Source organism: Pseudorca crassidens, chromosome 20, assembly GCF_039906515.1.
Source record: "Pseudorca crassidens isolate mPseCra1 chromosome 20, mPseCra1.hap1, whole genome shotgun sequence".
Lineage (NCBI taxonomy): Eukaryota > Metazoa > Chordata > Mammalia > Artiodactyla > Delphinidae > Pseudorca > Pseudorca crassidens.
The window spans coordinates 58,285,673-58,308,725 of NC_090315.1; the positions used below are offsets into that span (position 1 = coordinate 58,285,673).

General features: G+C 50.7%; 1 protein-coding gene across 2 annotated transcripts in view; it reads left to right on the forward strand.

The window, feature by feature from the left end:
* The window catches only part of ATP2C2 (ATPase secretory pathway Ca2+ transporting 2), a 75,625-nt gene that overhangs the window by 33,664 nt on the left and 18,908 nt on the right, over positions 1 to 23,053 (forward strand). For both annotated transcript variants that reach the window (XM_067719552.1, XM_067719553.1), the window contains exons 4-11: positions 4,887 to 4,976; positions 6,242 to 6,277; positions 6,381 to 6,442; positions 10,327 to 10,435; positions 15,049 to 15,198; positions 15,285 to 15,353; positions 15,686 to 15,761; positions 19,879 to 19,945. In XM_067719552.1, coding sequence (XP_067575653.1) covers positions 4,887 to 4,976; positions 6,242 to 6,277; positions 6,381 to 6,442; positions 10,327 to 10,435; positions 15,049 to 15,198; positions 15,285 to 15,353; positions 15,686 to 15,761; positions 19,879 to 19,945 — 659 coding nt within the window. The remainder of the gene's footprint in view (positions 1 to 4,886; positions 4,977 to 6,241; positions 6,278 to 6,380; positions 6,443 to 10,326; positions 10,436 to 15,048; positions 15,199 to 15,284; positions 15,354 to 15,685; positions 15,762 to 19,878; positions 19,946 to 23,053) is intronic.

Genomic DNA, 23,053 nt, shown 5'->3' on the forward strand with positions numbered 1-23,053 from the left:
TGCAGGGAAAGCACTGAGCGCAGAGTGTGGCCTGGAGGAGGTGCTCGGGAAATGCTGGTTGTTGCGGTTGTTACTGTTCATTGTAATGAACGTCTCCCGTGTACCACCATTTCACCGCACAGTAAGGTTTCAACAGACCGCTTTCTGCCTGTCCCCCTTTACTTGTGGGCTTAGAAGGGGCCCCAAGAGCCAGAAGAGTCTGATTATCTGTGGCCAGGGCAGCCCTAGTGGCACGTGGTGGGATCTTCCCATTGGATCTGACACTTGTGTGCCGTGTCTCACGGTGACTCACCTGTCTTGCGTGGGAGAGGGCAGGTGCTTGGGATGGTCTCCTGGAGGGCAAGGAGGGAGGGAGGCTGATGGTATCAGTGTCAGTCTGGAGGGTTGCTCAGGTCCAGCCTCACGGGGAGGGGGTGAGATTATGGGCTTGGGATTAGAGTTCAGGGTGAGGCCAGCACCTGGTCCCAGCTCTCAGAGCATCCTGGCCGGGACTGTGGACCCATGAGCTAGCCCTGAGCCCATGGCTGGAGGGGTCCCTTGTGCAGAAACAGGCACCCTGCTCTCTGAGTCTTCACTGGGTACAGCCTGCAGGGAGGGAGGGAGCTGCCAGCCAGGGCCGGGAGAGGTGAGGGCAGGGATCCAGGCGGCGGCGCAGCAGTGACCTGGCCAGGAGGACGCGCCGCCGGGGCAGTACAGACCCACTGCTGATCCGCACCGTGCTGGGTGACCGGGGTCAGGAGCTCCAACCCCACCAAGCCTCCGAGTCGCCCACCTAGCGATGGGCGTTGGCTGTTCGTTCATTCATTCTAGATAAACGCCTTTTGTGCTCCTGGCCAGGTCGAGGCACTGTGCATAGAGCAGTGGCCTAAACCGAGTTTCTGGTTTCAGGGAAACAGACACTCGGTGAGTGATACAGCACCCAGTGGGCGTGGCCTGAGGAGAGGAGTCAAGACAGGAGTGAGGACGTGCCAGTGGGGAGCCGGGTGGTCAGCAGGGGCATCTGACTGGTGTCTGGAGGGGGCGATGTCTGAGCAGAGACCCAGTGAAGTGAGGAGAGGAGCCGTGGTAGGGTGTGGATGAAGGATGCTGCAGGAGGGGGACGTGCAAAGGCCCTGAGGAGAGGCCTGGTGCATGTGGGGTAACCCGGCCTCGGAAGGTGGCCTGGAGAATGCAGGTGCATGACAGGTGTTCAGGGCGTATTTGTGCCCCCTCCCCGCTCACTTCTGTCCAACCGGGTGGGAAGTCTATGATGGGCTCGGGGCTGAAATAAAATCTTATTCTTAACTCCACTGAACTGAGGGGTTCTCCTTCCCTGTGCAAGGTTGAATAGCATCCCCTCAAAATTCACATCTATCTGGAACCTCAGTCTTATTTGGAAATAAGGTCTCTGCAGATGTGATTAGTGAGGATGAGGTCATACTGGGTTAGGGTGGGCCCCTATCCAGTGACTGGTGTCCTTAGAAGAGACTCAGACACACACAGAGGGGAGAAGGCCCTGTGACAGCAGAGGTGGAGTGATGTGTCTACAAGCCAAGGAGTGCCGGCAATACCAGGAACTGGAATAGTCAGGAAAGGTTCTTCCCCTAGGAGACCCCGGGGCCTCCAGAGAGAGCACGGCCCTGCCGACACCTTGATTCTGGACTTCCGGCCTCCAGAACTGTGAGAGAATAAGTGTCTTGTTTTAAGCCCCCCAGGTTGTCATTTATCACCACATCCCCAGGACACCAATATACTGTTAGCCGGCTTGCCCTTGTATCTGGCCCTTCATCCTCCCTGGACTTCCAAGGAAAGGGTGTGTCCCTCTCTGGGGTGGTGGTGTTTGGCCGTGGCTGTGAGCTCTGCTGGGCAGCTGTGAGTCTAGCCCAAGGACTCTCGGCAGCCCCTTCCCTCTGCAAACTGCCCCCAATCCCCTTACCCCCATCTCCGGTGCTTCCAGGTGCTCTCAGGACCAAAACTGGAACTTCTCTGACCAAAACCTTTTATTAGGGAAAATTTCAAAAAGATACATTAGGAGGGAGGATAAGATAATAAACCCCATGTATCCAGCATCTAGTTTCACTAATTGTCAACCCGTTTTGCCCCATTTTTTATCCCCCTTTTTCCTCTGCAGCATTTTAAAGCAAATTCTAGATACTGAATCATTTTACCATCTATACTTTGATGTGTATCTCTGCCCTGGAGGACATTGTTCTTTCTCTCTCTCTCTCTCTCTCTCTCTCTTTTATTTTTTATTTATTTATTTATTTTTGGCCGCCCTGTGCGGCACGCAGGATCCTAGCTCCCCAACCGGGGATCGAACCCGTGCCCCCTGCAGTGGAAGCTCAGAGTCCCAACCACTGGACCACCAGGGAAGACTGTCTTTTTTTGTTGTTTTTTTTTTAAACCATAACAACAATACTGTTATCCCACTAAGACCATGAGCGCTTCTTTCACATCATCCAGTGCCTGGTTCAGAGCTGGTTTTCCCCACATGCCTCAAAGGCACCTCTTCACAGTTGATTTGTTAGTGCCCTTTAAATCGAATCCCTTTTCCTAATCTGTGGACTCATGCCCATGGAATGGCTTATAAGATCCGTAAAATGGATGGATAGTTTATTTACATGTTGAAGACATCGCTCTTGGGAAGAAGCCTGTAGCTAATTGAATAAGGTCCATCTCAGGAACTTTGATGCAGGTTTCAAGTTTTTGTGGGAAGCTCTTTCGCGGGTCTCCCGGGGTTGACTCCCACCCGTGTGTCTCAGACCGGAGCACCGGGGCTCCCAGGCAAGCTGGCTTTGAGGTGTGGTTCTCTCTGAAGGTGTGGTGACCCCCCCCACCCCAGCCCAGCCCAGCCCTGGCAAGGATCGATGGGAAAGCTTCCCTGAGGGCCAGCTATTGGATCAAGAGCCCTGATAAGAGGGACCGTTTTCTGGAGCTCAGGCAGCCACGATTCCTCCCTTTGACCAGTGTTTATCCAGTGCCTTTTGGAATCAGTCTTGGTCCTTCTGGCTCCCGTGTACTGAGCATCTACTGTGTGCCACCCACTGGGCAGGTCACTCTATCCTCCTTATGCCCTTTAGTCCTCCCATCAGCCGAGAGAGGCTGGAGAAGTCAGAGGCTCGCTCGAGGTCTGTCAATGAGCTCATGGTGGAGACAGCTGGAATTCTATCAGATTCCTGAGCTCTTGCCTGCCTCCCCATGTGCTCAGATCCCCTTCTAGGTCCTGGAGGGATTGGGGACCCCAGGATGGGCATGGCCTGTATGCTTAGGAAGATTACATTCTAGCAGAGAATAGAGACAAATAATTTGATACAGACGCAGAAAAATTGTAGCTAAGAAGGTGAAATACATTCGAGTTGCCCAGTCTTGAGGATTCACAATAGATGCGGTGGCTAACACCGGGTGACCCGTGAGCTGACCGCAAAGTGCCCTGTCCCTCATTCAGAGGAGTTAAAGCACAGCAGTTCTGGGGTGAGAGGCATTAAATCCCTTCATGTACCACACTGGCATGATGCTGATGTGCTTCTTTCTGTCAGCAGTACGAATCACACATCTGATCACATTTCCCTTTTTGCCTTTGCTGCTGGGAAGCTCAGAGCCAAAGGTACAGCCCCAATTTAAACAACCATGATTTGCTTATTGATATTTTGACTCCCACCCCGATCCTGATCTTTGGTCTACTCTCTCCGATCCTGTCTTTATATGTTTGTGTTTATGCTTCCTTTCACTTGTCTGTAACCATTGAAATGTATGTGTGAAATGAGACAGATACAGTAGTCCCCCCTTACCTGTGGAGGGTACATGCCAAGACCCCAAAGGATGGCTGAAACAGTTGATAGTACCAAACCCTATATATACTATGTTTTTTCCTGTACATACATATCTATGATACAGTTTAATTAATAAATTAGGCACAGCAAGAGATTAACAGCAGTAATAATAAAATAGAACCATTATAACAATATACTGTAATCAAAGCCGTGTGAATTAATCTCTCTCTCTCTCAAAATATCTCATTGTACTGTACTCACCTTTCTTTTCCTTGTGATGATGTGAGACGGTACAATGCCTACATGAAGAGCTAAAGTGACGGGAGTGACGCAGGCATTGTGACATAGAAGGAAGCTTATCTGCTTCATGTCATCCTGGATCATTGAGCCACGAGGGTGTCAGTGGTTGGATGCCAGGAGCAGGGGATGTGTTTGGTTGGGGATCCCAGGCAGGATGGAATGGGATAGCACAGACTTCATTATGCTACGCAGAATGGCACAGAATTTTAAACTTATGAATTATGTATTTCTGGAATTTTCCATGTAATAGCTTTGGACCACAGTTGACCGCAGGTCACTGAGACTGTGGAAAGCAAAACCACTGATAAGAGAAGACCACTGTAGATAAAATCATAAAGTAAAAAATCCTTTGGGAAGTTTCTGGAACACGTTTTCTCAGGAGGGACATCTCTGGAGCTCCCAGAGGCAGTTACAAGAGTGAGTCGTTGTGATTGGGACACACAGGATTGCAGCCCTGGTGTGGTGAGAGGGGACCCCTTGGCCATGCTGGGCCAGGGCTGGCATCCCACCAGAGGGGAGGATTCTGACCTGAGCATCGTGGAGATGTGGCAAAGCAAGACGAAGAACTCAAAGGCAGGGCCGGGGCTGGCGTCTTGACAGGGACAGTGTCAGGATGACCCCAGGAAGTCGATGTCAGTGAAACTGCAGTGGTGGGTCTTCAGGTGGTGGAGAACCATCGGGTGGCGGTGGTCCTCGTCTCCCAGCCCGCGCATCACTGTAGGGTTGGCCTGGAAGCGGGCTGTGAGTGAAGAGCTCACGCTGCTACACGGGAGAAAGCCCAGTCTCTGATCTCTGTGAGCCCAGAAAAGATCCCCCTGCCCTGTGTTCATTTTTCAGTTTAAGAACCCCCTGATCCTACTGCTTCTGGCCTCTGCCTTGGTGAGCGTCCTCACGAAGGAGTACGAGGATGCCATCAGCATCGCCATGGTGAGTGCACCCCGTGGGGGGCAGTGCCCCATCCCAGACCCGGCTGCCAAGGGGCTTGCTGAGTCTGTGCTTGTCTTTGTTATGCAAGGAAAAAAGAGTTTGGCTGTAGATTTTTTTAGAAAAAGAAAACACAACAGAAAGAAAGGACAGGAAATCCACATCCTTCTCTACCCCCAAATAGGGCGTCCTGGTTCCCTGGCCGTCGCTCTCTTGGCGGTTACGCTGGTGGCTTCTGGTTCTTTGCCGTCAGGAACAATGTTGTAATGCACTCCTCCCCTGTGACCCGTGGGTGGAATTGCCGGATCCTGGCTGTGTGCGCAGTACAAAGAATAATTGCTCGGGGACTTCCCCGGCGGTCCACTGGTTAAGACTCTGCGCTTCCGCCGCAGGGGACGTGGGTTCGATCCCTGGTCAGGGAACTAAGATCCCACATCCTGTGTGGTGCGTCCAAAAAAACAAAAACAAAACAAAACAAGAATCATTGTTCGTAATCATTATACAGAGAGAACCGTTGGGCACCTTTAAAAAAAATGTTTTTTTTTAATTTTAAAAATCAGCCATTTTAAAGTGAATAATTCAGGGACATTTACTCCATTCACAATGTTGTGCCACCACCACCTCTGTCTAGTTCCAAAATGTTTTCCTCACCCTAAAAGAGATCCCGTACCCATTACACAGATGCTCTCCTCCCCCGCCCCCCCCCCCCACAACCAGCCCCTTGAAACCACCATCGCTTTCTGTCCCCACGGATTTACCTGTTCTGGGTAGTTCCTATAAATGGACTCATACAGTACGTGACCTTCTAAATGTGGCTCTGAACATATTCTGATGACTTTTGTTCCTGCCTCCTTCTATCTGTCAAGTGCCGTCGTTTAAAATACAAAAACAGACTTCTTCCGTGCAGTGGAATGCGACGCTTCTGTTCGAAAGCCTGAGGCTAGGTCCGCATCTTCTGATGTGGACTGATGTTTATCAGCTGCTGTTGAGATATAAACGATTACCTCTGTACTAGCTGATCCTGTGTTGTACGTGTATCTATGCTGAAAAATCTAGAAGGATAACCCCCAGATGTGAACCTCTAGGTGGCAGAATTGGAGGTGCTTTTCTGGCTCGTCTGTTTTCTAAATTTCTGCACAGTGTTCTTATTTTGCAAGAAAAAAGGAAATAATATTTTGCAGGACGATGCCCCCTCCTTGCCTCCCCTGGGCTCGTTCGCCTGCTCGTTGGGCAGCTGGGTGTTAACGTCCCTCCCGTTTGCCCCCTAGGCCGTGCTAATGGTGGTCACCGTCGCCTTCATCCAGGTGTGTAATGTGTGTCCTGAAGTCCTGGGCGGGGTCGCCGGGCTGATGGGAGCTCTGTGGAAGCCTCCCTCTTAAACACCACGTTTCACATGCTTCCTACCAGGAGTACAGGTCAGAGAAATCTCTGGAAGAGCTGACCAAGCTGGTGCCTCCCGAATGTAACTGGTAAGTCAGAGACCCGCCCTGGGACTCTTTGGTTCCTCAGAGGAGCCAGGGGGCTGGTGAGTTTGACAAAAAGGTTGGCAATATTTATATCCTTTGTAATGTGATATGGGAGAAGCATGTCTCACTGGGGGCTAGGAAACCTGGTCTCTCTGCCCCGCCAGCCGATTGCTACATGTCTTTGGGTGAGTCGTTCAACCTCTCTGGGCCTCCCCTGTCACTGGTGTCGAATCAGGGTGCCCAGCCTGGGGGCCACGGGTGACGGGAGTGGCTTTGGGGAGAGGGTGGCCCACAAAACCTGTGATGAAGTGTGCAAAAACGTGTGCATTTTTCCTAGGGAGGCATTCGGAATTTTCACTGGATTCTCAAAGGGGGGCTCGGAAGAGGCTGAGAGGCGGGGCTTGAAGGAGCTGAGGCATCAGAACTCTGGCTGAAGGGGGTGGACAGCTCAGTAATGAACTCCGGTCATTTGCTCAACTGCCCGCCAGCCTCTTTCCTGCCCGGACATTCCTGCTTTGCCATTTGGTTATCACACAGCCCTCCCCAGAGACATTTAAAAAGGAAAAAAGAAAGACGAAAATGTCTCCCCATTCCTCCTGGGCCTGTCTGCTTAGCGCAGTGCTGCGCCATAGGACTTTCTGGAATTTTCTGTCATGTGTGCTGCCTGGGATGGCATCATTAGTCCCATATGGCTACTGAGGACTTCACCCGAGGAACTGAAGTCTTCACTTTATTTAACTTGAATTCAAATAGCCTCACAGGCTAGTGGTTGCAGTCTCGGACAGCTCAGCGTAGAGGATGTTCAGGGGCTGCCGCCATGGGTAAAGGGAGCCGCAGAGGCAGAAGGGAGAAGGTTTGTTTTTGGTTTTTTATTTATTTATTTATTTTTGGCTGTGTTGGGTCTTCGTTGCTGCACGCGGGCTTTCTCTAGCTGCGGCGAGCGGGGGCTGCTCTTCATTGCGGTGCGCAGGCGTCTCACTGCGGTGGCTTCTCTTGTTGCAGAGAACGGGCTCTAGGCACGCGGGCTCAGTAGTTGTGGTGCGTGGGCTCAGTAGTTGTGGTGCGTGGGCTCTAGAGAGCAGTCTCAGTAGTTGTGGCGCACAGGCTTAGTTGCTCCACGGCATGTGGGATCTTCCCAGCAGGGCTCGAACCCGTGTCCCCTGCATTGGCAGGCAGGTTCTTAACCACTGCGCCACCAGGGAAGCCCCGGGAGAATGTTTTAGGCTTGATTTTTTTTGTCCATTTAATTTTTTAGTGTATCAGTAATGCCTATGTTATTTTCCCTGTAAAAATGAAACTCTTTTGGAAAAGGCCCAGGTCTTCTCCCTTACCACTGCTAGCATCAGTTGAGGTTGTTTTAAAGTCACGTGTCTTTCCCAAATAGACATTGTTGCTCAAAAGAAAGTAACTGAAAGTATCTCGTGATCTGAGGTACTTTGGAAGGATTTAAACATACAGTAACTCTCTATTACCTGAAGGATAATTTGGGGGAAAGAACCTTAACGTGTATTTGGCAAAATGGAGCATAGGGCTGGGGGATAGAAAAATCTAGTGAGACAGAGTTCCACCTCTCATGGAAACAGCAAGCAAAGAGTATGTGTGTGCATGTGTGTGCGCACACATGTGTGTGTGCATGTGTGTGTGTGTGTGTGTGTGTGTGGGAACAGGCAGAGAATAATGAGTAACAAAATAGAGACCAGAAGAGCACGATGTGAAAGCATGAGAGAGGATGAGTCAATTCTAGAAGGTTCATCAGGGGGCAGTAAAAACGTCTGGGCCTAATGATTGGATGAACAAGGCTGTCAGAAATCCAGACGTGTGATGTGTGACGTAATCCTATAAGCGGACGGAAGTATCTATGATTTAAACAGCTTGATGAGATGATCTTAAGTTTAAATATCAAGTCTTGGCCTTTTGGATGAATAGTGTGCATTATTGATGTCCCTGGAAGTCACTTCTGAAAGATATTTTTATTTTCAAGAGCAGCGGAGGCGGACAGGCTGGTAGTGTTGAAAGAGCACTGAAGGGACACAGCCTCACTCCCCGAGTCCCTGAGACCCGTGTCACAAATCGGGAACAGCATCTGCCCTGCAGACACTTCCTATGTTACCTCCATCCTTTATGCATTCACTAAATACTTACTACGCACCTACTGTGTGCAGGGAGGTATTGTCCCAAGCGAAGCGATGGGAAGGCCCTGGCCTTCGGGGCGCTCACGTTTCTGACAGGGGAGCCAGATGATGAAGTGAAGGATGAGATGATTTTGGAATGTGGCAGATGCATTAAAGCCAAAAAGACCCCCTGAAACCCAAAGCCGCACAAAAATTAGAAGGAAGAGAACCTCACGGAGATGCGGTAGTGACGAGGGGAGGTGTGGGAACTACCTTAAATAACTGGCTGGCAGCCCACCCTGATCTGACATTTAAGGAGGAGCTGACCTTTAGGTTGAGGACTGAGAAACAGCAGGAGCCAGCCATGGGAAGAGCTGAGGGAAGAGCAGATGTATATCTGATAGGCACTCTTGGATACAAAACCCAGAAAATTCAGCTGTGCAAACCACAAGGAAATTGTGTTGTCTTATGGTAAGGGATCTGAGTGGGGGGGTGGATGCTGGGGTTAGTTAATTCAAGATGGTACCAAGGACCTGGTGCCTTTTATCCTCAGCTTGTTAGCTTTGTTCTTGGGCCAGCTTCCCTCATGATCCCAAAATGGCTGCCACAGCTCCGGGCATCACAGCCAGGTATAAAAAGGTCCAACAGAAGAAGAGGCCATCTCTCTCTGTGTGTGTGTGTGTGTGTGTGTGTGTGTGTGTGTGTGTGTGTGTGTGTGTGTGTGTGTGTGTGTGTGTACGTGTACAGAGTGAAAAAAACTTTCTCTCAAGCCCCCAGGAAATATCCACTCCTGTCTCTTAGGCCAGTATTGTAGATCATGCCTGTCCCTATGCTGTTCATGGCAGGCGCTGGGATCACCCTGATGGTCTCAGCCACTCAGGACCCACCCGCTAGAGCACTGCGCAGTGGGGAGAAGGGCGGTACCTGAATAAGATTGAATTCTGTTAACAGGGAAGAGGGGAATGTCTGCTCCAGCATTCCAGGTCAGCAAAGACCTTGAGACTAGAAGGAGTTGGGTGCATTCGGGGGCGGGGTGACAGGAGGCAGGGCCTCTGGGTTTGACTCCAAGGTCACTGGAGACGGTTGGAGTAGGAGGAAGTTGTGATCCGATTTTGTGCGTTAAGAGCTCTCTGGTTGCCACGTACAGGATGAATTGAAGGAGGTCGGAGGTGGGGTGGGCACAGGTCCATCTGGGAGGCTCCTGCCATGTCGGGCAAGGGGCAGTGTGTGGTGGGATTCCAGTGGGAGCCCATGCACAGAAGCACATCCGTGTCTAACGTTAGACGGCAGATGGCCGTGAGGAACAGTCCAGGCCCTGTGGGAGGGGGTGTCCCCAGCTTCTCGAGCACTTAAGATACTCCTCCCAGCTTTGGCAAGCCTCTGCCATCCCTGAGGTCCCGAGCCGGGCTCTGCACACCAGAGTGCTGTGTCCTCTGAGGACAGAAGTGCCGCTAGCTGCCAGCTTCATTAAGGAATTGCTTCCCTAGACCAGCAGAAGCGTCTGGAGGCCGTGTGGCCCAGCCTTGTTTCCAGGCAGAGTGAACAGTAGTCACCCCACTTTTCAAATGAGGCTCAGGGTCTCCTAGAAGCCATACACTTTCCCAAAAGTCTTTTAGGATAGGTGAATTTAAAAAATAATAAAACCGTAAAGGCACAAGGGTTTGTCCATAAGGGAAAGAGAAAGTGTGTTTCTGTAATCTTTGCTCAAGGTTATCAAAGTGCCTAAAAATGAGATGTCAACATGGGTGCTTTTGCTTTTTCCCATTTCAAACACAGCATAAGAGAAGGAAAACTCCATCACCTTCTTGCTCGAGACCTGGTGCCTGGAGACATCGTGTCTCTCTCTATCGGAGACCGGATCCCTGCAGACATCCGTCTCACAGAGGTGAGGGGCCCCAGACCCTGGGTCCAGGGGCCATGCAGACACTTAGCTTCTCAGAGGCAGGCGTTCTCTCTGTCTCGTGCACTGCACAGACACAGGCACGTGTGCACACAAACAGGAAGTTAGCAAGCGAGCTCATTTTAAGCATAAACCTCCTCCAATGGCATTTCACAAATTATTTCTTCTCATTTAAGTATAAGCCTAACAAACTGTGGTTATGTGATTTTTCTAGTTTACAGGAAACTGCAGTGGCAATTAAACCAGGGTGGGGCTGAGGAATGAGGGAAAAGTTGCTTCTGGAAACGGCCACGCTGATGTCGGAGAGAAACGCTATCTGACTGCTTAATCACGAGGATGGGAACAACCGGTACAGCCATAAATAGTAGCGCAAGATTTTAGAGAGCGCAGTTGGGGACATCGGGTGTGGGGCAAGCTCTGTCCCCAACCTTTGTGGGTCTCAGGGTGTCACAGCTTCACAGAACTTTTCCTGAGGCTCTCCGAGATACATTTGATTCTCGAGAAAAGCTTAAATCAAGTTCAGAGGGATCCGTCAATGGGAGTAATCTATTTTATGATCCCTGGAATACTTAAGAATATCAGCCTGATTTATTTATTTAAGGAGGACATGTTCTCAGGATGCACAGCAGGCTGTTTGAAGGGTGGCCTGGAGCGGGGGGATGGAGAGAGGCAAAGAGGCTGGGAGCTAACCCCCGGGAGCTGTGTTTACAGCATCCTGAGACAGTCTTTGAAGTAGAGGCAGAGGCCAGAGGGCACCCAGGTTTTCAAGCCCTTCTGCCTCTGGCTTTCAGATCTCCAGGCAGGGCAGGTGGGTCCCATTAGAGGAACCATCGTCCAGTGGCCAAGCCCCACGTGCGGGAAGGCTGGGGAAGCCAGTGTGACGTTGTCCATGCCTCCCCTAGGGGTGGGCTCTGCCCCACAATGTGAGGGAGTCCCCAGGTACGGAGTGGGGAGTCCACATGCCGATAGGGAGGATACGCATATACTACAGTCTCTCCAGAGAGGCAGTGTTGCTGAGTGGTTAGTGCCCTGGGACTGGGCATTAGCCGGATCCTGTCATTCATAAGCTGTGTGACCTGGAGCGAGTTGCTTACCTTCTCTTTGCCTCGGTTTCCTCATCTACCCAAGCGGTTAATGTTTATTCCCACCTCGTGGGGTTCTCCTGAAGCTGAAACGCTAAGACCTGCTGCCTGCTCGTGCAGCACCTGATGGGGGGACAGAGTCACAAATATCTGCAATCGATTTTACTGTTGATCAGTCCCAGGCTCTACAACAGTTCTTTGAAACAATTTTTTAAACCCCAAATGACTCCTTTCCTACTTCAGCTGGTTTTCTTCCTGCCCCGCTTCTGTCAAATGAAATTGTGCCTGGTCATTGCCACCACGAGGACTTTTTTCAAGGCTGCCAGCCGCCAACACTCTACAGGTTTCCTTTTTTGTCCTTTTGCAACTCCAGTGAACAATCAATAGCTTTGTTTACTCACAGTGGAATATTCTTCTCCACTATTAAGCTCTTAATTAGTTCCAATTAACCACATTAAGCTATTAATTGGTTCCCTTGCATCTTTCAGCCTCCAGAGGCCGCCCGCATTCCTGGGCTTGTGGCCTCAAATTGCTCCAACCGCTGCTTCTGTCTTTGTACTTCCTTCTCTCAGACACTTCTCTGATCCTCCTCTTAAAAGGACCCTTATGATGACATTTAGGCCCCATCAGGATCATCCAGGGTAATCTCCGCATCGCAAGGTCCTTAATTCAGTCACATCTGCAAAGGCTGTTTTGCCATTAAGGTAACACTTTCACATGTTCCAAGGATTAGGACTTGGGTGTCTTTGGGGGATCGGATGGTCGGGGGCTATTACTCAGCCCAGCACACTCAAAGCCCTCCTCTAAGCCTCTCTGCCCTCCCTCCCTGCCTCAGGGCACCCCTCCCCATATCCTCATCACTCATTCAGTTAACAAATATTTCTTGAGCACCTGCTATGTGCCAGGAACTGTGCTGCGTGCTGAGGAGGCAGTGGAGAAAACAGATGAGATCTCTGTGCTCATGGGTTTATTGCCCAGAGTAACACACAAACCACATCTACTCATGACAGGTAATGATTGCTGCAGGGGCTTGAGGGAAAAGCCCCGGGAACTCTGGGTTTCCCAAACAGGACAGACTTGCCTGGCCCAATGCAGCCACAGAGGGCTTCCTGGAGGCAGTGGCTTTTGAGCCGTCCTGGAATGGACGTGAATCAGCTGTTCTAGGCAGAGGAGGCCCAAGCTGTATGCCCAGCCCTGACTTAGAAGCCAGGTGCATTGATGCTTTCAACTGCCTGCAGTGTGTCTTCACTCAGGAGGGCCGTTTCTGCTGCCAGAACCCACTTTCCACCAGCATGACTTACAGCCTTTCTCATTCCTGAGGTCTCAACTCACTGTCCCCTTCTCACTGGCCTCCCCTGACCCGTCTCCTGAGGCATCACCGCCCCCCCCCCCCCGCCCTGGCCACCTGCTGCTCTTTCCAATGTCTGTTTGCTTTCATGTTTATTGCCAGTCCCTGCACAAAGGCAGGGGGTTTGTCTGTCTCGGCCCTGCTGGATTCCTAGGGCCCAGAAGAATGCCTGGCCCCTCGTAGGAGACGGATGGACAGATGGACAGATTGCCCACCTGCATTCCAGTACATCCAAACCCCCACCCACCTCCGCACCTGCGTCCCCTTCCCTTCCCAGCCCCGTGCCCCATTCTTCCTGCTTCTCTGGCCATCTGCCTTCAGAGAGGCACCTTTGTCTCATCTCTCTCTTCGTTTCCTCTTTTTAAGAAAAACAGACTTTATTTTTGAGAGCCATTTTAGATTTACAGAAAAATTGAGAAGATAGTTGAGAGGATTCCCATAGATCCCACACCCTTTCCTGTAATGTCAGCATCATAGATTAGTAGGGTACCTTTGTTCCAATTAATGAACCAATCGAGGCACATTATTATTAACTAAGGTCCATACCTTCACCAGATTGCCTTAGTTTTTCCCTAATGCCCTGTTGTTGTTGTTGTTCCAGGGTCCCATGTTACATTTAATCATCATGTCTCTTTAGGCTCCTCTGGGCTGTGACAGTTGCTCAGACTTGCCTTGTTTTTCATGACCTTGACAGTTGTGAGGAGGGCTGGCCAGGTATTTTGTAGAATGTGCCGCAATCGGGACTTGTCTGATTAGACTTTTTTTTTTTTTTTTTGCGGTACGCGGGCCTCTCACTGCTGTGGCCTCTCCCGTTGCGGAGCACAGCCTCCGGACGCGCAGGCTCAGCGGCCATGGCTCACGGGCCCAGCCGCTCCGCGGCATGTGGGATCTTCCCGGACCAGGGCACGAACCCGTGTCCCCTGCATCGGCAGGCGGACTCTCAACCACTGCGCCACCAGGGAAGCCCTCTTTTTTGCTTAAATGAGAAGGTCCTTAGGGGCAGAGCCCACCCTGATGCCTTGCATGTCCTCGGTGGTACCTGGCACAGTTCTGGCCACAGGAGACTCACCTCTTGAATGATACCTACTGGGCCTGTGGTCAGTTTTGCAAGGTGGTTAAGAGTGCAGTTTCTGGAGCCATCGCCTTGGTTCAGACCTCTGCTCTGCCACTAACTAGCTGTGGAAACGTGAGCACATTTCTTAATCAGTCCATGCCTCAGTTACCCCAAACGTAGAGAGGAGAAAATACTAGCATCTTTCATGGAGTCTGTGAGGATTGAGAGATTAGCCTTGTGTGGGACTCCCCTCGTGGCACAGTGATTAAGAATCCACCTGCCAATGCAGGCGACACGGGTCTGAGCCCTGGTCCAGGAAGATCCCACATGCCACGGAGTGGCTGGGCCCGTGCGCCACAGCTACTGAGCTTGTGAGCCACAACGACTGAGCCCACGTGCCACAACTACTGAAGCCCGCGCGCCTAGAGCCTGTGCTCCACAACAAGAGAAGCCACCGCAATGAGAAGCCCGCGCACCGCAACAAAGAGTAGCCCCCGCTCGCTGCAACTAGAGAAAGCCTGAGCGCAGCAACAAAGACCCAATGCAGCCAAAGATAAAAAATAAATTAAAAAAAAAAGAGATAAGCCTTGTGAAGTGTTCCGTGCCTGGCCTGGCGCATGGTAGGTGTTCTGGAAGTGTCACCCTGGAAACGTATGGGTGTGTGTGCGTATCTGTGCCCGAGTATGTGTTTTGGGTGTTGACGTGACCTTAGGCTGTCACTGCATAAGACGGCTCAGTGCTACTCAGACTACACAGATTGTACGGGACCTTCCAAGGCGGGTGGGATGTGGAGTGTTAGGGGAAAGACAGGATGCTCTAAGAGGGCTGTTCTAATTTAACCATTGCCTAAGTTTTTAAAAATATTAAAATTTAAAATAATGTTAAAATAGGATATGAGACCTTTGTGCTTTCTGAAAGGGGCCGTACATTCAAAGCTTTTCTGTTTCCTGGAGGCATCTGAGGCTGCGTTCTGATCCTCGCTTCCTGCTTTCAGCACGTTCCTGTTTGCTGTCTGCTGGCGATGACACTAAGATGCTAGACACCGTTCTGGGCTTTGAACACCAGCTCACAGGTGGGAGGGTGGGTGCCACGCCTTCTCGCTTTGCCCCCCCAGGTCACAGACCTCCTGGTGGACGAGTCCAGTTTCACGGGAGAAGCCGAGCCGAGCAGCAAGACGGACACCCCGCTGACGGGCGGGGGCGACCTCACCACCCTGAGCAACATCGTCTTCATGGGGACCCTGGTGCAGTACGGGAAGGGACAGGTAAGCCCCGGGTGCCTGGGGGCCCCGGCCTCCGTCATCTGCAGGCTTTAAGCCTCAGAACTCAAGCTCCTCTCTCCTGTACGCAGGGCGTCGTGATCGGAACAGGAGAAAGATCCCAGTTCGGAGAAGTGTTTAAGATGATGCAGGCTGAAGAGGTGAGGGCAGTGGGGCTCTGGGTTTGTGGAAGCTGGGGTTTGAGATGATGCTCAGCTGGTGACACCAGCCCGGCCTGCTCCTTAGGACTAAGGATGATATGATTAACGTGAGTACGCTTTTTCAAATTTTTTTCTTTTAAAACATGTATTCGGATTTTTGTCAAGATAACTTACGGTGACATGCGCAGATCTGAAATGTAGCAGTCAATGAAGTTTTATATATGTGTCCTTGTGTAATCGTCACTCAGCTTAAGATATTAAAAAATCCAGGGAGAAACTGGGGGACGCTGCTGGGATCTCATCTAACAAACCCATTGTTCTCATCCTTTCAGACGCCTAAAACTCCTCTACAAAAAAGCATGGACAAACTGGGGAAGCAATTGACACTTTTCTCATTCGGCATAATTGGTGGGTGAAGCAATTTCTGCACGGGGTCCCAGAGGGGATGGGGTGTGTGGAGGGAGCCGTCCGGAGCACCCACAGCTGTTTCTCAAATACCCTGCTACTCACCTGGGTGAGAATTGGGGTTTGGGATCACAGGTTCTTGGACAGTAACAAGAGGTTTCTCTATCAGAACAAGCTAATGGCTGTAACAAGCAGCCCCCACATTTTAATGGCCTAACATGGTCAAAATCTATTTCTTGCCCACACCACACTCCATGGGCATGTTCCTGGTGAAATGGCTTTCCTGGATAGCTCACCTCCAAACACTGACTTGGGATCCCAGGCCCCTACCGTATTGTTGCTCTGCCTTCCTGCAGGTCCTGGGAGGTGGGCCATAATTCTATGTAGCCAGCAGGTAGGGAAAGAGAGAATATGGAGGCTTGTGGGGGAAAATTTTTAAGGCAGGGACCAGGAAGTGATGTCATCAATTTTGCCTATTCTCGATTGGCTGGAATGAAGTCACATGGCCTACCTAACTGCAGAGGAGACTGGGAAATGTAGTCTGGTGGTGCACCCAGCCATGTTTCTATTCTACTAAGCAGGTTGTGCCTGGGCTTGTGCGTCCTGGCCTTTGGCAACACACCAAACAGCATCCACAGATGCTGCAGAGCTAAATTCAGGTCTTACTCCTGAAGATCCCCATGGGGCTCCCCTGGGCCCTTCACCTGCTCCTTCCTGCTGTCTCCAGCTCTGGTTTTGAGTCTGTGTCCTTCGTTCCCAGCTTTCAGGATCAACCAGTGCCTGGGCCACTGTAGATTCTCAATAAATGTTGGTTGAATGAATGAGTGAATAAAGAAACAAGCCAACCAACCACTGCTCATAGCATGAGCAGTGATGGGAGGAAGTACTAGAGAATCTGGCTAAACTGCAGAGCCAGTAATGTTCTTGGGAGAAACATCTGTCCCTCCTAGCAGCAGTTTTGTTGTGCTTCTGGGCATCTAGGTGCAATTCATTCATTTAGTGAGTATCTTATGACATGCTAGACCCTATGATAGGTTCTGGAAGCCACCAAGATGAGTCAGACACAGCTTGTGCCCTTTGAAGGACCCCAGGGAAATAGGAGAGAGACACCTGAACAAATATGAAATGTGAAGGCAGCAGTTAATTTTGCATGGGAGAGTTGGGAAGGCTCCCAGGAGGAGGTGACATTAAGTTGGGTCTTGCAGGATGGGTAGGAGTTTGCCAAGTGGAAAAAAAGAAGAGATTGGGAATTCCAGACAGAGGAAAGGGTAGATTCAAAGGCATGGAAGGTATCTCCCACTCCTTCACAACTTGTAAGAGGTGGTAAATTTAGCAAAGTGTTCAGAGGATATGGTCTGAAGTCAAAGCTCTCAATTCTGTCATGCTGGGGACGGACCTGCCCACCCTTTCCTCCCTGGCCACCCCATCCCAACCTTCTAGTATCCAGTTTCCAAATGTCAACTTTGGATTTAGTGCTCAGACTTTGCTCAGTCAGTAGTTTTACTGTTTTCATGTAGCTCTATGTCCTCTTCCCTCCTCTCCACCCTATTTTGTCCTGGAGCAGTTATGGAAAATGGGTTTTACCTTAAGCTGCCAAGTCTGATCCCAGCTAAGGGGGGGCTCTGTGCTTGTGAGAGGATTTGGAGTCCATGCTCAGGCTTGGTGGCAGAGAACTGTGATGGATTAGTGATGTCTGTCATGGACGCAGGAGGGGAAAGTGGCTCTGCATCGCCGTTCACCTGCCATCCTCGGGGTTACACTGATCAGGATTTTGGGCTAGAATGGATGCCCACGTGGCCCCAGCTGGCCAGAGGACCCTTTTACACTCTGGAGCAGGGGATGGAAACTATGACTCCCAGGCCAAATCGGGTTTGCCACCTGTTTTTGTGTGGCTCACAAGCCGAGAATTTTTTTTACATTTTTAAATGACTGAAAAAAATAGAAAGAAGAAGAATATGTTATGACATTAAAGTTATATGAGATTCAAGTTTCAGTGTTCACACATCTGTTTTATGGGCACACGGCCACACCCATTCACGTATTATCTATAGCTGCTTGCACACTGCAATGGCCAAGCTGAGTTGTAACAGACCATATGGCCCATAGAACCGATGCTGTTTACTATCTGATCTGTTATATGAAGACCTTTCCACCACCTGCTCTAGACATTGGGGTTGCCAGAAGGAGACTGGGCCGTAATAATGGCCCCAAGAGCAAATACCAAGTAGATGTGCTTCAAGGCACATTGTCAAATAGATGCTCTTAGCAGGCCTTTCCACAAGATGAAATTTGTTTAAAAAAAAAAAAATCCAAGTCAGAGGTCCTGCACGGTCATTGCCTCGTATAAGCCATTATTCCTCAAGTTAAATGAGAAAGTAAATTAGCATGTGCATGGCCAGGCCCATGATACCATTCAGACGTGTTTTCTTTTTAATAAATATTTGAAGAATTGCTCGGCAGAGTGGGAATTTTGAACCCTCAGAGGGTCCAAGGAGGAGATTCAGGGGAACAGCGAGCTCCAGCGGAAAGCGGTGTTTGCCCCTTTCCATGGTATCAGTAGTCACAGCCGCCCATTTCAAGCTACCAGTGCAAAGTTACTGAACGTGGATTTGGGAAGAAATGAGCACAGTCAGCTCTTGTGAGCCCCTGGGGAACAAGCTCAGCCTCCTACTGCAGGGAGGCCCCCAGGGTAGGGGCGGGTCCTGGTGGGTGCGACCTGCACCTATTTTTAATAGAGTTCCCTCCCACCCAGTCTTTTGCAACTGGGTTCATTTGGATGGCAGCTAAGATTTTATTTGACTACTGAAGCCTGTTGCTAATTATAGTATGAAAATACGGACTTCCCTGGTGGTGCAGCGGTTAAGAATCCGCCTGCCAATGCAGGGGACACGGGTTGAAGCCCTGGTCCGGGAAGATCCCACATGCCGCGGAGCAACAAAGCCTGTGCGCCACAACTACTGAGCCTGCGCTCTAGAGCCCCCGAGCCACAGCTACTGAAGCCCGCGCGCCTTGAGCCCGTGCTCCGCAACAAGAGAAGCCACCGCGATGAAAGCCACCGCACCGCAATGAAGACCCAACGCAGCCAAAAATAAATAAATTAATTAGAAAGATACATAGTATGAAAATAGCCCCTAATAAATCAGCTCTTCTGACCCCCGTACTCCAACACACACGCACACACGCACACCGCTACTACCCAGCAGAAAGCTTGCGCTGACTCCCCTTTCCCTGCAAAACAAAGCTAGTGCTTTTCAGCAAATCTCCCAGGACGTGTCAACAGGCGACTCCTCTCACCTCACACATTTTTCCCTTCACCTGTCCGGTAACCGTGGCCCCAGCAGTTCACGACTGGGTGCTACTGTGGGCCAGGAGCCGTGCTAAGCACTCCAAGTGCATTGTCACATCTTACATCCTGAAACAAGTCCTTGAGGAAGACACGGTCATTGTACCCACTTTGCAGGTGAGGAAACTGAGGCCACGCCTGGCGGCCCCTGAACTTTTCCCCATTGTCAGAACGTCTCAGCACTTTCACGGGTCCCAGCAACTCATGCCACTCCTGTGCCTGGAGGGTCCGTCTCTGACTGACTGTGTGTCCCATGCATAGCACAGTGCCTGGCGTTTAGAAGACGTTGGGTCAACGATTGACGAAGGAGAAAAATGGAAAAAGGAATGTATTTAATCATGAACACGCAGGATAAAGTCAGTCAAGAGACAGCGGCCAATCTGTGCATCACGGGAGCACAGCAGACACCTTGGGGCAAGTCCTGGGGGCGTGCAGCCCATGGGAACTTGTGGAATAATACAGAAATGTTGACAACAGCCCCAAATAAACTGGTTGGCTGTTTCTTTTACTTGAGCTGGCTTGATCTTCTCCTGAAAAAGTAAAGCCATCCTCTTTCTCGTAGGCAGGGGAGTTGTTTCTTAAAAAGAAAAAGGGGAGAGGTGGCACGTGTTTGAGGTTATTCATAACCGTCCTGTGTCTATATTACTGGAAACTCTTTAAGGAAATGAGTTTGGAATGCCTTCGTCCTTTGGAGGACATACTCGTGCGTGTGCGTGTGCATGTGCGCGTGTGTGTGTGTGCGCACATACATACGTGTATGTTTTTATCTCCTCCCAGGCCTGATCATGTTCACGGGCTGGCTGCAAGGGAAGCATCTCCTCAGCATGTTCACCATCGGGGTCAGGTAAGGGCGCTGGGCCATCCCCCCCTCGTCTGTGTACAAGAGAAGGTGGGGAGATTGGGGGGAAGATGCAGCCCTTCCCCCTAAGCCACAGTCTCCCCGTAGCACACTGTCTGGCAGGTGGGTGCCCAGCGAATGTCTGCAAAAGGAAGGAAAGCTGACGATTCGGAGTCCCTGTCACTGTCCCCCTGGCCCGTGGGTCTGGGTCTTCCTGGCTGAGCGCAGACTCCAGAGCCAGCCAACCCACGTTTAGATTCTGCCTTTGCCACTTGCTAGCCATGCGACCCCGGCCCAGCGTCTTCATTTACTGGTCCTTCTTTTCCTCCTCTGTAAACGGGTGTGATGTCAGCCCTCCGAGGGGCGCGGTGAGGATGCCCCGGGTGCCCTGCGCAGGTGCCTGCGGCCACGCGGAACGCGCAGGGGGTGCGTGTTCTCATTACGCACTTGGAACTCGGCCCTTGATTTAAGGAGGCAGCTGCAGGAGAGGACAGAGACCGTGTAGCCGAGGCCGCACGGCTGACTGCAGGGCTGGGGATCGGGGCCCTGACTTTAAGCCCCGGGAACCTGCCCTTCCACGACCTGGTGGTGCTCATAACTGACCGCCCCACCCTGGGTCCCAGTGGAGAAGCAGAGGCAGACAGAAGGCAGGCTCTGTGCAGGGGCGTGAAGTTGCCACAGCTTTTCCACGGCTGCTCGGGGACACAGGGTGCTGGGGATTGTCCCTAATGGGGCATGTCCCAGCGGAAGGGCAGCCGGTAATCCGGGACGTGGAGGACCCACGTCAGGCCCCTCATGGTTTCCTCAGGGTGACGCCCCCTTGTGTTGTTGTCTGTAAGATGGTCAGGTGTTACGTGGAAGATTAATGTCGGTGAGCGAAAATACATACTTAGTACCTCAAACCCACAATGTAAACAAACTTCGGTGCCCGTCAAGTAGTGAACAGATAAACAGCATACAGGGGAATACTATTCAGCCACGAGAAGGAGGGAAGCCAGTGGGGGAAGGGTAAGCTGTCAGGAAGTGAGAGAGTGGCACGGACATATATACACCACCAAATGTAAAATAGCTAGCTAGTGGGAAACAGGTGCATAGCACAGGGAGATCAGCTCGGTGCTTTGTGACCACCTAGAGGGGTGGGATGGGGGGGTGGGAGGGAGACGCAAAAGGGAGGGGATATGGGGACATATGTATACGTACAGCTGACTCACTTTGTTGTACAGCAGAAACTAACACAACATTGTAAAGCAATTATATTCCAATAAAGATATTAGAAAAAAAGAGTGAAGCACTGACACGTGCTACGGTGTGGATGCCATAGAAACATGAGGCTAGGAGAAGGAAACCAGACAGAAATGGCCACATGCCATGTGACTTTGTCTCTATGAAATGCCCCAAACACGCAAATCCATACAGACGGAACGTAGATTAGTGACTGCCAGGGACTGGGGTCGGGGAACGAGGAGGGACCCCAACAGTGATGCGGTTTCTTCTGGGGGTGATGAAAAGGCTCTAAAGTGATTGTAGTGATAGTTATACAACTCTGAATATAAAACCACTGAATTAGATACTTTAAAAGGGCGAATCTTACGGTACGTGAATGACATCTCAATAAAGAAAACATAAAGCAGGTAATTAGGAAAGCTGTTATTACAAGGATCCTTGGATCCTTTCTAATTTATATATAAAAAGTGAACTGTTTGCAGACAGCCACGTTGTAACTGTCATTACAGTAAATTACAGTGACGCGCCTCACAATGGCTCGGGGCATCCCAGTGTAGGACGGAGGCTGCGGGGAGCTGCTTCCCACAGGGCCGGCCAGCGTGGGCCAGAGAACCTTGCGTTAGGGGGTTGAGTGTACACGTCTCTGGTACAGAGTCAAGTCTGTCTGTGTAGAAATGAGTGGACACCATTACCTGGCAATTAGCAATAGAAGAAATTCAAATGCAGGTCTTGTAAAATTCCAAATGCCTCCCTTTTTAAAATTGAAGTATAGTTGATTTACAATGTTGTGTTAATTTCTGCTGTACAGCAAAGTGATTCAGTTGTACATATATATATACATTCTTTCAACTGCGTCATTGCCCTGTGTCAGTGCCCTGTGTGCATTGAGAGGCAGGCCAGCAAAATCCACCTGCGGGCAGGTATGTACCTATTATTCCGTGACTATTTTGTGACTGAATGGAAACTGGAAAAGCCTGTGTCTGGTTTTAGAAGCTCTGCCATTCCTTAACAAACAAAATCTCATTAATGCCAACTCCTGGGGACATGAAAAAGGAAAAGGAAAAGTTGGTTTAAAGACTATTATGCAGTTAGAATATTATGTGACAAAAACCATAAAAGCAAGATACAAATGGCAAACATTTGGAAAACGCCACCTCAGACTAATTCTGAGTATAAACGAAAAGATACCCTAACAGCAATTGTCTTTAGGTTTTCACTTTATATAAGCTATAAATAAATGGATTGATACCAGGGCTTGGGTCTTCCCCCCAAACTCTTTGGGACCATGAAGATCAGGCCATTGTGCTGTACAGATGTTCCTGCTGGATTTCAGGTCTTTTCCCTGAAACACACCCGGATCATCATCGTCACATTTGGGTGGCGGCCACAGCAGACGGCTTGCAGAGTTCTAGCTACAGAGCCCAACGCGTTCTTTTGAGTGGACGAGGTCATGATCTCAAGTCGAGCGGGGGTTTCCTGACTTTATATCCTGAGCTACGTGCCGTGAATGGTATAAAGGAAAATAGGACCCAGAGCTTTCATTGGCCGTTTATCCTTCCGTGTCAGTGTCGGAGTGTTGACCAGCTAGGTGAGGCGGTTCTAGAATCTTCGAGAACGTGAAGGGGGCGCAGCCAGGGTCTGCTGATGCCGAGTGGAGGGGGGGGAAGGACTCGGGAGGAACAGGTGACCTCGCTCATCGAGGCACAGCTCCGAGAGGCAGGCCGGTCTCCGTTTCACAGATGGAGACGCTGAGGGTTAGGCTGACACATCTGCCTGTAGTTACAGGATCAGGGAGTGGAGGAGACAGACTGCAGACCCCACGATTCTGATCCAAAGCCGGGGTCCGGCTCAGTGCCCCTGGCCACCTCCCGGGCAGGGTGGGGACTCTCC